This window comes from Vipera berus, assembly GCF_964194415.1.
Source record: "Vipera berus genome assembly, chromosome: 3".
Classification (NCBI taxonomy): Eukaryota; Metazoa; Chordata; class Lepidosauria; order Squamata; family Viperidae; genus Vipera; species Vipera berus.
The window spans coordinates 49,821,696-49,838,419 of record NC_138204.1 but is presented as its reverse complement, the minus strand read 5'-3'; the positions used below and the strand labels follow the sequence as shown (position 1 = coordinate 49,838,419).

Sequence of the window (16,724 nt, the reverse complement as noted above, 5' to 3'; positions counted from 1 at the left end):
GCAGCTCGCGGAGCAAAGGTGTAACATGGGAGTATCGGGAGACTCCCAACACAACTCGCGCGGCTGCATTCTGCACCAGTTGGAGCCTCCGAGTGGTCTTCAAGGGCAGTAGTACAGGGAGACAATCTTTCTGGAGAAAGGCTGATGATATTAGAGTATTGGCTTCTCCATAGTACTAAAACCTGTGTCTGTAATCTTTTAACTGGTTGAAACACGCATCATAGGACAAAACATTTTCAACATTTTCAAGTTGGCTAATTTACAAAATGCTGGGATCCATTACTCCTGAGGCAATGAAATTTGGGGAAGTTGTGGCTTCTTCGACATTGCTGTTTTAGCATTGTCTCAATCAGTTGCAATTATGTGAACCTCATTTTCAACAATTCCATGGGAACACACCGCATTCCCTTGTTCCGTCCTCCACCCAGCCTGTGGAAAGGGAAAAAGAAAGGGAAAGGAAAGGATGACAGGAGAGAAGAGGAAAAGGAAATGAGGGAGGGAGGGAGGAGAAAAGGGACGGAAAAAAGAAAGAAAAGGAAGGAGAAGGGAGATAGGAATAGGAAGGAAGATAAGATGAAGAGAAAGAGGAACAAGAAAGGGGGGAAAGGAAAGGGAACAGACAGGAAGAAAGGGAGAGAAGGAAATAAGGAAGAAGGGAGAGGAAGGAGGGAGGAACAGAAGGAAAGGAATGTGAAAGAGGGAGGGAGAGAAGGAAGGAAAAAGTAACGAAAGAAAAAGGTGGAAAGGAAGATTTTCAAGGTTCACTGACAGCTTCCCCTAAACAAACTCTGTGGGGAAGCCAGCAGCAAGCCAGAAGTTGCTCCCATTCCCACTTTTTTTGCCCACCTGTCATCATTCTGTTTCTGTGTTAGGGTAAGGAAATATGTGTGAAATGATGATCTCATGAGTCGCGGGTTATCTAGTTTGCAGCTATAAGTAGCACGTTACAGGAAATATGAAACACTAGCTACAGTGTATAACACTTGAACATTGTCCACTATATGATAAAATGAGCATAAGAAAAATGTGTGGTCTGTACCACTAAACGTATTTCATGGTATTAACATTTTTGAAACTCGTTCTTTAAACACTGTAGACTGTATTATGAACGTCTACCAGAAATTAATGTGTCTGCGTATCAAGTTTCTAAATTGGCTGTATTGGTTGCAGTTTGGTGGGATTCTTTTATTTCTTTTATGGTAGCTTCCGGGTACCAAGCGGATATGTAAGCATTACCTACATTTATTTCTCTGTCACTCATTGTAATACTCTTTGTTTGTAGCAAGAACCCAGTGAGGCACCAATACCTAAGAGACCACGTGGCAGACCAAAGGGGAGCAAAAACAAGGCCACTTCAAAGGGAAGGGTAGGTATTCTGGCTGTTGGATAATGAATTAAAAGTCATACTCAATCATGTGTACTCTTTCCTGTTGTTTTTATGCACATATACCAATTGATAGTGTCTGTTAAGGCTGATCTGGAGAATTGTTTCAACAAAAATAGCATCTATGGAGGAATAAACCAGCCATAAGGAATGTCAGTGGCATTCTCCAAACATTAAATGTATTGGAGCAAACTTTTAATGCCTTTACTAGGACCACCTACTATAGATAGCCTCTACTTGTGACCACAATTGAACCCAAAATTTCCATTGCTAAGCAAGGCAGCTATTAAATGAGTTTTGCCCCATTTGACAACCTTTTTTTGCCACAGTTTTAAGTAAAACATTGCATTTTCAAAAGGCAACTGGACTTTCTTGGTTTTTCCTTGAAGACTTTTCACTGACAAAACCGAAGAAGCTTCTTAGATGAGAAGTAAAATGTCTTCAAGGAAAAAACAAGTCCAGTTGCCTTTTGAAAAAAGACCTTTGGGACAACCATGACCTGGATGAAGGAGAATCTCTTTAGATATGAATCAGTTGTTAAGTTAGTAATATGGTTGTTAAGTGAATTTGGCTTCCCCATTGACTTTGCTTGTTAGAGGGTTGCAAAGGGTGATCACATGGCCCTATGACACTGCAACCATCAAAAATATATGCCAGTTACCAAGCATCTGAATTTTGATCACATGATCATGGGGATGCTACAACAGTCAAAAGTGTGAAAAATGCTCACAAGTCACTTTTTTTAGTGCTGTTTAACTTCAGTCACTAAATGAATGGTTGTATGTCAAAGAATACCTATAATGAAGATGTGTAATAATGGGGCTGCAGCCATGTCAAACAGTTGGTTAAGAGACAGCTTAGCCTCAGTAAGAATATGAGTGTAGCAAACTTCTCAGAAGACACCCTCAGTTTTTTGGCCAGTGAAGGCAATGGGGGAAAATGTCCTTTCAAACTAGCAAGATTGAAATCAGCCTTGTAAAGTAATCTATACAGGAATAACAGAGTTGGAAGAGACCTTGGAGATCTTCTAGTCCAGCCCCCTACTCAAGCAGGAAACCATACTATTTCAAATGGTTGTCCAAACTCTTCTTAAAAACCTCCACTTTTGAAGCACATCCAGGATTATTTGCTCTGCTATTTATAAATTACATTAACAGAATCTTGCAAGTCCAAAAGTATATTCTCCCCTCAACTTTACAGCCCCAAACCTCTGAGACGTTTGCTATGCTCAGATTTCCTTCTGCTGGCTAAGATACCTTTTATCCAACTGCAGCTTTTTCCCCTCTCCCAAGGTCATTCCCACGTACCATTACAAGAGGTGAGTTATAACTCGAAAGGTTATGCATTTTCTCTTACGTTTATTTCTCAAATGGTCTATTATGTCTTCCATTTTTTTTAATTTTAAATGTAACATTTTCCAATTCATTATCTGTTTGTGTGTATCAGTCTGGTTTTTTGAAGTTTCTAAGATAAAACTAAGCAACACATGAAGAATATAAGAATTCTAGATGTAGTTTTTCATCTGGTGATAAAATAGGACCTAAAGTCTTGTCCCCTTGACTTATGGCCATTTTTCACACTTAATGACTGTTGCAGCATCCGCAGGGTCACATGATCAAAATTCAGATGCTTGCAATTGACTCATATTTATTGATGGTTGCAGTGTCCTGGGATCATGTGATTACCTTTTGCGACCTTCTGACAAGCAAAGTCAAAGAAGGCGAATTCACTTAACAACCTTCTTACTAACTTAACAATTGCAGTGATTCACTTAACAACTGTGGCAAGAAAGTTCATAAATGGGGCAAAACTCACTTAACCAATGTCTTACTTAACAACAAAACGTTTGGGCTCAATTGTGGTCATAAGTCGAGGACTACTTCAATATGTTTTCCTATTAGCGATTTTGCCTAGTATTCTGTGAAATTTTCAGGTGACAGTTAACACCATTTTCTGAAATAGCATCTGTTTTAAAGCTAATAACTGCTTTAAACCTATGAGAATACATATGTTAGGAAACAAACTCAATGTTGAGGATCCGCAAATTTCCTCATCGCTCTTGTTAACTGTTAACAGAATGAGCCAAGAGTATGGGATAGCTGCAAAAAAAGCAGTTGTCTCAATGCTACATCAATGCAAGTAATCCTCGCTTAACAACTACAGTTGAGGCCAGAATTTGGTTGTTGAGCAAAGCAGTTATTAAGCAAGATGCCCACATAATTGCTTTGAACAGTGATTGCTCTCCTGGTTGTGGCCGTCAAGCAATCTCCGGAGTCATTGCGAAGACAAGAGTAAAAGAGCTGCCAGCCGAAGTTTGAACAGTCACTGAATGAGTGATTATTAAATGAGGATTACCTGAATAACCATCAAAGTGCCGTGCTAGACCTAGAGAGAGAGAGACCAATCCTCCATGGAAGTTTACTGAGTGACTAGTCATGCACTCTCAGTCCATTACAGGATTGCTATTGTGGAGAAAAATATGAAGAAGCATTATGTGTATCGTTTTGAGCTTCTAGAGGAAAGGCAAGTTATAAATCTAAAAAATTACTGAAGGGCTGTCATTGTAAAAAAAAATGGGTAGGCTTGTTAAGTATTGAACCAGGAGATAATAGGAAAAAGTGATTTTTAGATTATAAGGAAGCAGGTTTAGTGTAGATACCACAAAAAGTTTCCTAATGGTAAGAGCTTAAGCAGAGGCATGCCATAGTAGTGGATTCTTGCATTTAGCATGGCTGCACTAAGTGATCTGTATAGTCTGTATAACACATTTTAAGATTGTATGAATATTGAAAAACTGTTTCCAAAGAAGAGATATGCTTGTAAATATGCATATGTTTATTTTTTTTTATTTTTTTGAGTTTATGGGGAAAGAAGAACAAATAATGGAATTCTATTGATATCCAAATCTAGGATTTTGAGTAAAAGATACTTGAATTAGCTGGACAGCTGGTGACGTTTGTGTGTGTGTGTGTGTGCATGCGCGCGCGTGCATGTCTGTCTCCAAGCAGCTGGAGTTTGTAAATCTGCAAAGAATAGAAAGAGATATGTCTCACTCACACACACAGAGGGAAGATTACAGTTCACTGGATTGGGTAGCTTCTCTCTGTCCCATCTCTGAATATGGAAGCCTTGACCTTCTAGCTTCCTCTGTTATATAGTTGCCAATCCTTAATGGCACATTGACTGTGCCATTCACATGCTGGTTAGGAATGAAGGCTTGTTATATCGGGTGCTATATGGCTGAAACTTAGTGAAGGTTTGGAATAAAGCAAGGAAATGAATAAATGATTTCAGAGCTGATAACTTGGCAGCTGTTTACATATGCAGTATGTAATCAGAAATACTAGGCCAGAGCAATAAAGGGCATGGTCTTTCTTCACCCGCGCTCTCTCCAAGTCTTCCAACTAATACCAGAAAGAATCTTCATTGTTCCAGATGCTTTGGAACTACAGATGCTTGATCCTGATTTGACAGCCAAGCTGCCAAGGTTATTTCAGTGGACACCTCAGCTTAGCCCAGGCCTCTTGCCATCTGTTCAAATTATAAAATGTAGCAAGAAGAGAACATGAACCAAGTTCTGGAGACATTTGTTTCTGTTTGTTATGCATCTGACTCTGCAGCTATTGTGTTCTATTTTTAATGAGTAAGAGCAAAACCTTATTAAAAAGGCACTTCCAGTTCCTATCGGTGTATGAATTACAAATGTTCTGTTCCTGGTTCTGAAGTGACCATACCGAGCCTATTAGATATATTCCCAAATGATGCTGAGTACTATTGTATGTGGATACGTACAACAGTACTCAACATCATTTGGAAATATTTTTTAGCCTTTGCTAATGGGCAGCCTCCTCCTAGCAGTCATCTCTTACATTGTTGCGGTTACTATACAGAGCAAGTATGTTCCTGGAGCCTTTTGAATCTAAAATAGCTATTACAGATGTTAAGACAAATTTACACTAAGCATGCTCTGCAGTAAGTACAGGTTATTGTGATGACCAAGCTTCTGCTCTTGGCCTCACAGTTTCTCCTACAGCTGCCTCTGTATACTTAAATGGGATTGCAGTGAGGTGCCATGGAAATAATGGATCTACTTCCCAAAGTACTTTTGTACTCCAGTATCCAAATGATCCTGCTAGTTCCTCATCTGGTGTTTGGAACTATTTCAGACAAGATGTTTGGCATGTGGAATAATCTGACACTTGAATAACCTTCTGCTTTGAGCTACACATCCAGACTTTGCCTTACTGCAATTAAAGCAGAAAAATGGGACTGGGCTGTATTCAGGGTAAGAATGTTTTGGAATGCTGTAACCCAGGGGTTTTCAAACTTGGCCCTTTTATGACTCATGGACTTCAACTCCCAGAATTCCTCAGCCAGCATGCCTGGCTGAGGAATTCTGGGAGTTGAAGTCTACGAGTCATAAAAAGGCCGAGTTTGAAGACCCCTGCTGTAACCGGAAGCAGAGACCTGACAGAGTACTACCTAAAAGGCCAGTCAAATGATGGTAAGAGGACACATCTTGGTCCTCTTCCTGACCCGTGCCTAAAGGAACAATATATAAATGCTAGGGAAGAGTTTTAGTAGGAAAGAGATTTGTAGAAGGTTTCATGAACACAGTGTATATTTGTATTTGGTTTCAAACCTCTCTTGAAAATATACGACTCATATCCTGCACTCTCTGAGTCATGGTACTAGAACCCAGATGGCTCCTGTTGAAAGTGGCAGTGATGGTAAAGAATAACAAGGGAAGGACTAGTGGCTCTGTTGCCAAAAGACAAGACCGAGGACAACTAAAAAAGATTTTTGCCAACCCAAGTATTCAAGTGTATGAATCACTTCCTCAAATTATAAGGTTAATTTAGAATTTTTGAGATCATCCTGGGTATTTGTTGTAGCTCCTGCAGTTCAGGTTTTGTTTATTTAGCTTAGCAGCTGTTGAAATTAAATTATTATGTGTGTTCAGATGAAGAAAAAACATTTCACATCATAGATAGGAACTATCTTGAGCAACTGTTTTTCACTTTCATTATTGGCTTCTTTGAGGCAATGGCTAGTTGTTTCTAACACAATTAAGATCAGGAATATTTAAGGATTGTTTTCCAGTTTATTAGTAGTATTAGAGTGCCTTTTCACAAGTAACTTTGATTTCATACATTGAATATATTTCTTGTAATGTCCGTCCAGTCCAGATAATCAAGAATAACATACAGGAATGCTAACTTTTAAGTCATTCTGTGTTCATTATAACTTGTAGTTTACTAGCTAGTACAGTAAAATATGTTTGATGTTGAATCAGGTGGTAGTTCCTGATTATGCTAGCATAATTTCCAAAGTTGAACATCTTACTTTATAAGGCAGGGGTGTCAAACTGCCGGCCCGTGGGCCGGACGCATCATCCAGAAGCCGCACCCACACCATTGCCGGCAATGGCAAAACAGTCCCGTGAGGTCACGAGTTTGACATGTCTGTTATAAGGGGAAAAACCCAAAATGGAGTGCTTGAACTCAAGCAGAAATACAGATTACACTAGCCTCTTGTTTTGGTCTACTTCCCCAACTAGGTACCTTCCAAATATGTATTATCTATTTTATTTATTTGAAGTCTTATATTGTTTAATAACCGAAGCTCTTGTATTTATATAGTATAATACATATATAAGATAATATCAACTGGTTACCAGTTCCATAACTTTGTTCTGCTACTCTCATACCCCCAGATTGTGGTAATGGGGTTCATCATACACATCTGGAAGATGCTAAGTTGAGACAGTCTATTTTAAAATGAATGGTTTCCTTTAAAATGTATTATTTTAAAAGAAATATTGCCTGCTACTGTTACTGATTTTCAGGGACTCCTTCTGAACAAAAGTGCTCCAATATAGCAACAACCTTTTAATTAATTTAATAATAATAATAATAATAATAATAATAATAATAATAATAATAATAATAAGAAGAAGAAGAAGAAGAAGAAGAAGAAGAAGAAGAAGAAGAAGAAGAAGAAGAAGAAGAAGAAGAAGAAGAAGAAGAAGAAGAAGAAGAAGAAGAAGAAGAAGAAGAAGAAGAAAGTTGGAAGGAACCTTGGAGGTCATCTAGTCCAACCTCCTGCTCAGGCAGGAAACCCTATACCATTTCAGGCAAATGGCTGTCCAGTCTCTTCTTAAAAACCTCCAGTGTTGGAGCATTCACCACCTCTGGAGGCATAGTTAATAAAGGAATACAAATCAGTCTAAAACCAAACTGGGTTTTTTCTAGATGGCAATAGCTTGTAATTTTGATCTTCATTTAAAGATCATCTTTATGACTTCCTTCCCCAGAAAGCTGCTGTAACAACACCTGGAAGGAAGCCTCGAGGTCGACCGAAAAAATCAGTAAGTTGTTTTTGAAAAATATCTATGTAAAGAAAAAAGGTGGGGGGGGAAGGGAGAGGTTATTTTAGTCTCTTATCCTCTTGAATCTCGATCTGTTTACAACCACTGGTTACACTGGATGGGGGAAATTATTGGATTAAGAGAGATGAATATGGTGAATGTAATTAATTTTGTCATATACAGGTTTGTGTATTGTTTACAGGTATTGTTCACAAATCTGGAATTTTGCAAATGGAATTTTCTGACTCAAGCCTTTTATAAACTATGCCTTAGCTTTTCTACTAGTAAAACATAATACAACCATAGTTTTTTCACCACTACTAGGCAGTAAAGACGTAATAGTTTTTGGCCTACTCTGTAGGGCTTGCATCTGGTGATGGAAATGGTGCATGTAGGAATAGGGAGCAGGTCTGAAGAACAGATCAGTGGTATTATTCCCTAACACCAACCTTTAGTGTGATTTTGATTCTTCTCCAATAGCCACTTTACCAAAATATTCAACAGGAGGCAGGTTTACCATATCAAGTGAAAAACACTGCGATATAAAGATAAAGAGGACAGACAACTTGTTGGATTTATTCTCAATTTTGAATCTTTCTGTAACAATATCCATTGAGATGTAGTTCTCTTATGGGTCTGATGAGTTTTAGAAACTTTCTTCCAGAAATGATTGGTGTAGCATAAGGGAACTTAATGCTGCTTTATTGGAAATTTCAAGAGTATGTTGCCTGTCAAAGCTAAATCTGACTGGTTAGGAGGTTTTCCGAGGTTTATTTTGTTTTTAATCCTATCTTTTCAACATTTTATACATGTTGTGTTTCAGTTTAAAATTATTCTTTCTTGCCCTGAAGTGAGTAACAGGAAGTGGCTTGTTCTGTTAACTAGTACAGATTTGGTGTTGCCACTATGGCATTCTTGCAGAGTGAGTTTCAGTCAGTTTCATCTGGCCTTGATTGCTTAAAACTATTTTTTTTAAAATAATCCCAGAAGAGATTCTGGTCTACATTCAAAAATTTACTAACAAAATAGGGTTTTCAAGTTGATCCTAATAAAATCATGTGCTCTATCTTTAGCATTACTTTTATACACCACAAAGCAAGATTGTCTGACTTCGCTATAATTTCAGATTATTTCTTCTTTCTGATAATAATTATGTTCCATTATACCCTCTTCATGCAGACAGAAGTATATCTTACTTCTTAATGTTTATCTCTATACATCTTATAATAAAAGTTACAACAGCACAAAGGCTAGATGTTCTTTGGAGAAATATTTGGCAAGTCCCTTTAAATCAGTGGTTTACCTAGGCTGGGACTTACCTTACAGGTAGCCATTTTAAATTTCCTATAGCAACCCAGATAAAATTCTACATTGAAATGAGGACATTGTGTTAAATTAAAGTGGGGGACCCAAATATACTTTGTACCAGATTAATTACCAAATTAATTTGTCAAATATCACAAATTTGTGCTTAGGAATAATTGTAAATCAACCATTTTCCAAAAAATTGGACATTTTTGGTATTCTGAGAGTATGTTGTAGGGGAATTCACAAAATGGCTGTCAAAGGAGAGGTCCAATCACAAAGAGCACTTGGTTGCATATGGCCTGTCACAAAAGTCATTTGTCACAAAACAAAACAGACAAATGCTTTTATCACACTTTTAACCCCATAGGACGTGGTCCATCAGTTTACTATTGCATTATTTCTAGGCAGGGGATCATGTTTCCAGGCACAATTCTGAGCTGCAGATTCCCACTATTCTAGTTTTTCTTCAGTTCAGATATAGTATCCATATTTTTCTATTTTATTTTTGAGAATGGCTGGGTAAGCTATTCATATAAATAAACATAATGCTGGGAGCTGACAGTCTATTTCATCAGATGTTTGCCATACTTATTTATTTATTTTATTTATTTTATTCCATTTATATCCCGCCCTTCTCCGAAGACTCAGGGCGGCTTACAAGCTTAGCAGTAGCCTTCATATTTTGATGGGGATTTCCCTCCTCAATTTTAACGACATGTAGGAGAGATAAATCCACAGGCACATTCAGAATGGCATTGCCAATACTATCCTTACATTCTTGAGTTCTTTGTAGGAAATTTATCTGGGACTTCATTGATGAAGTGAATTGTGGAGAAAAGATAGGCAGATATCAATGTTACTGGATCTTGCCCAGGATGCCGAATGTTGGCATTACATTTGTAGCCCAGCTATGAAGACAAATAGATTCCCTTTAAAATAAGCTAAACTATATCTGTAGAAAATTCTAGGCTTATTGAAGAAGTTGGGGACATAACATTTATTCTTACAAACTAATAGAAAATGTTCAAAACAGGTTATGCCATTAATTTAGAATGTGGAACATGCTGCTGACTCCATATTGGTCTAAATATCAGAAGTGGCTGATGGCTTTGCAGTTCACATCTGTCGCCAGCTGTCAAAGTGTAAGGAGCAGTCCTTGCCAGAAACAGCTCATTGCAAGTTTTCTTAATAAGCAGATAGGCAGTCTTCCAAAATGGGAAATCAGATTTGCAATGAACATTTAAAAAACCATTTCTTTTAAATCATGAAATAGACAAGAAATTGTAATAGATTGCATATTTGGTCCTTAATTTCTTAAAACCTGAATTTTGGCAATAAGAAATCTTCTGTTATCTGCAGGAATTACTATTGCTAAAATGTCATGCTTGTAACATTATGCTTGCCTTTCTGCTAACGTTGATATTCAGCCAGAACATACATGAATTCAAATAAACAGATAATGCTATTATTTTTGAAGCCCATTCCTGAGAAGTAGGGTATGTGGGAAAGAATAATAATAAAGTATTCTTTGAAGATCACTCCAGCAGAGCAATTCATGAAAATTCAAAGAGCAAACCAAGGAATATGGTCATTTCCTCTAATGCTCACATTGGGTTACTTCCAAGAACTGTAACTAATTTAGGATTTAATCTGCTCTGCCTCTATCTGTAATATCACCTAGATGTATTAGTTTCCTCTGAAATAATATTTCCATTTAAATTGCAAACTTTCAAATGTTTCATGATCCATTGTCTTCTTTTGAGCTTGTTAAATCTTTTTCCAACTTGATTGGAACTGAAACCTTCACTGTGTGTCTTCTTTTAGCAAAGAGAGGTTAAGTAGAGTTGATTATTTCCTTCCTTTGCTAAATGAGCTCTCTTGCCCTAAAACTTGCTGAACCGACTTGGCAGGCACATTCCACAGTGGTTTAAATGTGTGTTTTTATGAATGAAACACAAGGAAGTCAAGGTTGCTGACTCACACATGCATTCAACCATGACTCATCTCATTCCAATAGCATTTGTTTTAGCTTTAAAAGAGCAGGCAGGAGACCTCCAGGAAGAAATATTTTCCCTCATATACAAACAGTTGTTTATTTAGGCCTAAAAGAGCGTGGATGTTAGGAATTTACTTGCTGGATAGGATAAACTTTTAAGGAGACTGCAGAGGGAGCTTAAACATTGGACCTATTTTTTGTTTCGTTTTTTTTAATTCTGCTCTGTCCCTCTTGTGGCAGGTTGAATATATGACAATTCAAAAGTCCAAGATGAATTCTGTGTTTGAAGCAGTTCACTTTGTAGATGTTTGTAGTGAACATTATTTTTATGCCGACTTCATATCCATGTGCTCATTAGGTTTGTTTCATTAGTTCCATTGTATGTTATGCTGGTTGGGTCTTTCTTGAATACCTTTTGTTCAGTTCTAAGCCCTGCACTTAGGCAGACACACAAAAAAGCTGGAGTAGCTTCAGAAAAGACCTATCAGAGTAAAGGGGTCTGAAAACAAGCTCTATGAGGAAAGACATAAAGGTAGTTCTCGACTTGTGACCACAATTGAGCCAACATTTACGTTGCCAAGCAAGACAGTTGTTAAGTGAGTTTTGTCCCATTTTACGATCTTTCTTGCCACAGTTGTGAAATGAACCTGCAGTTGTTAAGTTAGTAACACAGTTGTTAAATGAATCTGGCTTTCCCACTGACTTTTTCAGAAGATTGCAAAAGCTGATAACATGACCCTGGGACACTGCAGCTGTCATAAATACTTGCCAGTTGTCAAGTGTATGAACTTTGATCACATGATAGCATTAGCAATAGCACTTAAACTTATAAACCACGCCACAGTGCTTTACAGCCCTCTCTAGGCAGTTTAGAGAGTCAGCATATTGCCCCCAAAATCTGGCTCCTCATTTTACCCACCTCAGAAGAATGGAAGGCTGATTCAACCTTGAGTCAATGAGACTCCAACTGCTAAACAGCAGAAGTAGCCTGCAGTACTTCATTCTAACTACTGCGCCACCATGGCTCATAATGATGAATGAGTGAACCTTTATTGTCAAAGTACAACCATGTATACATTGAGATTGGCTGAGCCTCCCTTCGTGTTTGATGATTTATTTTATTTTATTTTATTTTAATTCCATTTATATCCCGCCCTTCTCCGAAGACTCAGGGCGGCTTACAAGCTTAGCAGTAGCCTTCATTCTATGTATATGCCTACTTATTAGGGCTTTCACACACACCCCAAGTGGCATTATTACAAAGTCAGCTTAATTGCCCCCAACAATCTGGGTCCTCATTTTACGTACCTCGGAAGGATGGAAGGCTGAGTCAACCTTGAGCCTGGTGGGATGCGAACCTGCACTAATTGCAGGCAGCTGGTGTTACTTAAGGAGGCATTAGCCCATGATGATGATATTATACAGCAAATGAATGCTAGCAAAGGAACAGGTTTTTGCTTGGGCATACTGATCTGCATTACAACAGGAAAAGCAAAGCCATTCCTTGAAGTTCTTCTATTGATTGCCATCTTCCTCCCTCTATAAGGAAGGAGGATCAGTTGCCTCTGTGCAGCAATGAGGAATGGTGGTCCTCACTCCTGCTATAGGATGAGGATTAGTCTTAAAACAAGAGCAATATAGCAGCAGATCTTCCCAATACTATTTTCTTCCTGTGTAGGAGAAAGATGAAGAAGAGGTCAACATCTCCCAGGAGTCTTCAGAAGAGGAACAATGAGAATAGCCGACTGATTCTACCTCACAGCTCAGTTTTCCTGTTTCTTGTCAAGTTCTGGGACTGAGGAAAGAACGAAGAATCCTCACCCCTTTCCTGACCTGATTTCTCCAATGTTCTCACAGTCAAAACAGCAACACTAGGGTACAGTGTAAAACAGATCAACCATCATATTTGATGTGTAATGTTTAATGGGAGAACTTTATATTTTGTTTTCCCCTCTCATTTGACAGGGTTAAGAGTTTAGCCTACCAATTCATGTAATTCTGTATTATATCTGTTTGATCTATTTCTCCAGAACACTCCTTATCAAGAAAGGGGTTTATAAATCTTTATAGTGACCACTTATTCATGTTGAAAAGAGTGGACAGTCTAGTTCTTCCTTATCAATCCTAATTTCCACTTCAGAGAGACCATAATACTCTCCAAAAGGATAACTTGGCACTGGCAGAAAGTTTGCCGAGGAGGAAGATTTGAGAGCATTGTTATTTTATTTTTTTCTGGGAAATGAGTATAATGGGATAAAGGCCACAACATTAAAAGGATGGATACATTATTTTTTACTACTGTAAGGTATTTGCAAGACTAATTGAGAGGAAGTTATCCTATCCTTTTCACCCAATTTCCAATAGTTCAAGAATATAGTGCTTTGCAGTCGGTCTGTGTATTCTTGTTGACCACGTGCTGCCCTGCCCCAATCAGCTGCCTTAAGCCCAGAGCAGTTACACTTGCATAGGCTGAATCTGACCTAAATTCTCATCTTTTCCCCAGGAACCAGAGATCCTATTTTTTTTCCCTTTTCCATTTCCATCTGTCCCAGCTGCCAGTGCACAAATGGAGCGTACAACTGAAATGTTTTTCACTTGGTGCTCAGTCATTCTGCACAGAAATTATATTGAACAAGACTTTGCCATGACCAAGGAAAGCAGGATGGCAAAATTCTCTCCCTTCGTGGTCTCTCTTTGGGTTTTTTGTGATTTTTCTCTTTTGGAAATAGCAGTTAGCAGTTGACAGTTGTCTTTCCAATATATATTGTTTGTCAAGGTTTTCCTTCTTAATTCACAACTACCTCTGGATACATTTGAGTTTCATTCTCTTAAAACGTAGATTGCTGCTGTTTGTTGCTGCTGTACTGATTACAAAGTTTTATTTCAACAGGTTCTGTCTGGTTTTTCTCTGGAACTGACATTTTACACTACAGATAATTTCATTTCAGTTGACTTTTAAAACTATTGTGCTATTAAAAAGGGATAAAAGCTCTTCTTTGTCAGACTGATGAATGATTGGGGAGAGGGAAGTTCTGTGAAAGTGGACACTATTTTAAGAGTCAGATTTATACATATAAATAAATACTAGGCTCTAGTACGGAAACCCCAATCACAAATAACTTCTGAAAGTATAGATATGATTTCTTTATACTACTTTTTTTCAAAACGTACCCATTTCTTTCTATCGGGCTTTTTTTTTTTCTTTGTAAAGGTGTATATTAGCTATATTAAGAATTTTGAGACCTCATGGTAAGTACTCCCTAGTTACAATTTAGCAGAAAGCAAGCTGGTCAGAATGCTTCTCACCAATTCCTTTTATACCACTCTAGCTTAGCTTTTTGTCTTTTCTCTGGAAAGTGAAAACTTCCAAATAAAGCATTGGACTACAATCACCCTTTATTGCTTTGTTATCCTAGAACGCTGATATGGGATCAACAAACATTTCTACAAATATTTTTGAATTTTAAAAATGTTAGGTGCCTGGGTAAGGCATCAAAGGGGACATTTATACATACACTGTGCTCATGGAAACTATATAGCCTACCCTTCTGCCCACTCACATTCTTCTTCTGCATCTGACATATTTCATAAAACACTCTTAAAAGGGAGCAAAACTGAGCTAGTTGCATTGAATATCCAGTATATTACGTAGAAGATAACTGTTCTTCATTCAGTAAAAGGCACAAACATTTTAAGTAAGGATTGCAATAATTCCTGAACTGGTTGTTAATATCATCAGTCGGTCTCTACCATCTGCCAAAACGGATTGAGGTTCATCTTCCAAGACCAGTATGACTTTGACTCTTTACAAATATACAACAGTGATCCCTGTTCAAAGCTCATCTTTCTAGCCTCGATAGCGTAATTTGCACAATGCCTGAACAAATTAGTTTCCAATTTAAAAATTATTTTTGGCAATGATTAAATAATAAGACCATAGGAATCTGTATTACTATTGTTCCATCTAGCACAGTATTGACAAAGAATGACTGAAAGTAGGCTTTCAGCCCATTTCTCCTGCCTCATTTGAATATGCCAAACACAGAAAACCAGGATTATCTGTGTGCTTTGCATGTCATGTACTAAGGCAAAAGGATTTAACTTTGTTTGCCTGCAAATAAAGCAAAGCTTGTTTATTAAGTAGGCATATTTTTTTAGTCAATAGCAGAGAAGAATATGAACTTTTCCCTCTCAAAGGGTTATATAAAATATCCTTTCCATTACCATGCTTGATAATTTTAATTAATTGATCTATGGTTTTGTTAAGTCAAAATGCAAAAGGATAGCATAATCAGTAGCTTATATTGTATAAATTTATTACTAAAGATTGTGGTTTACTTGAATAAAAAGTGATGTTTTAAACTTTTTCATAGCAGTAGACCAAAAAAAAAAAATTAAACATGAACATCAAATAAACATCAATTCATGGGGATCTCAAAAGCCACAAAGAGGATTCTTGTCATCAAATTTGCCACATCTGTCCTTGCTCCATTCTTAATGCACCAGGCAATATTTTTACTTGTACTATACTTGTAAAGTGCTTAAACATAAATGACATTTGACATATATTTAAATGTTATATTTTGGTGGCATCTTATTCTTCACTTCATTTACCACTTCTGGTGTTGAGGAAGATGCAAAATTCTGGTTCTTGCACTTCTGGTGGCCTCAACCATCATTATTTGTTGCTGTTGTAGTGTGTCTTTGATGTTGTGTCTCCGCCTTCTTCTGGGTCTGCCTCTTTGGCCCTCTCTTTTTGTATGTGCCTTGTACAGTATAGAATCCCAAGATATTTGATGGTATAACTGGAATAAAAGTTCTAAATATTGAACCAAGAGCTAGTCAGTCTTGCCATTTTCTAAAGCTGTTCTTCCCTCTCCCCATGCTTTTGCTTGAAACATGGGATTTCCAGGGGAAAAAATCCAATTTGTTTATTCATTCTAATATCCACAAACTGCACAAGTATTTGGGCTACAATATTTAATAAAGAGAGATGTAAAATCCCTGCTTTCCACTAGTTTTAGAATTTTTAGATCTTATTACCAGAAAAACACCTTTAAAAAGTTAAAATTGCCAAACCTGTCTGAATACCTTCAATTCCTACTGTGTGAAGCAAGTACAGGTAAAAGTCGAAAAATTAGAATATCGTGCAAAAGTTCATTTATTTCAGTAATGCAACTTAAAAGGGGAAACTAATATATGAGATAGACACATGCAAAGCAAGATAGTTCAAGCCATGATTTGTCATAGTTGTGATGATTATGGCATACAGCTCATGAAAACCCCAAATCCACAATCTCGGAAAATTAGAATATTACATGCAATCAATAAAACAAGGAGTGTACATAGAACAATATTGGACCTCTGAAAAGTATAAGCATGCATATGTACTTAGTACTTGGTTTGGGCCCCTTTTGCAGCAATTACTGCCTCAATGTGGCGTGGCATGGAAGCTATCAGCCTGTGGCACTGCTGAGGTGTTATGGAAGACCAGGATGCTTCAATAGCGGCCTTCAGCTCTTCTGCATTGTTCGGTCTCATGTCTCTCATCTTTCTCTTGGCAATGCCCCATAGATTCTCTATGGGGTTCAGGTCAGGCGGGTTTGCTGGCCAATCAAGCACAGTAATCCCACGGTCTTTGAACCAGGTTTTGGTGCTTTTGGCAG

At 37.7% G+C, this 16,724-nt stretch overlaps 1 protein-coding gene across 1 annotated transcript in view; it reads left to right on the top strand.

Annotated features, from left to right (window-relative positions):
* The window catches only part of HMGA1 (high mobility group AT-hook 1), a 30,252-nt gene extending 14,348 nt beyond the window's left edge, over positions 1 to 15,904 (top strand). Inside the window, exons 3-5 of the mRNA XM_081325981.1 lie at positions 1,283 to 1,366; positions 7,701 to 7,754; positions 12,737 to 15,904. Of these exons, the coding sequence (XP_081182107.1) occupies positions 1,283 to 1,366; positions 7,701 to 7,754; positions 12,737 to 12,793 (195 nt within the window). The 3' untranslated portion in view covers positions 12,794 to 15,904. The remainder of the gene's footprint in view (positions 1 to 1,282; positions 1,367 to 7,700; positions 7,755 to 12,736) is intronic.
* Positions 15,905 to 16,724: the final 820 nt, after the last annotated feature.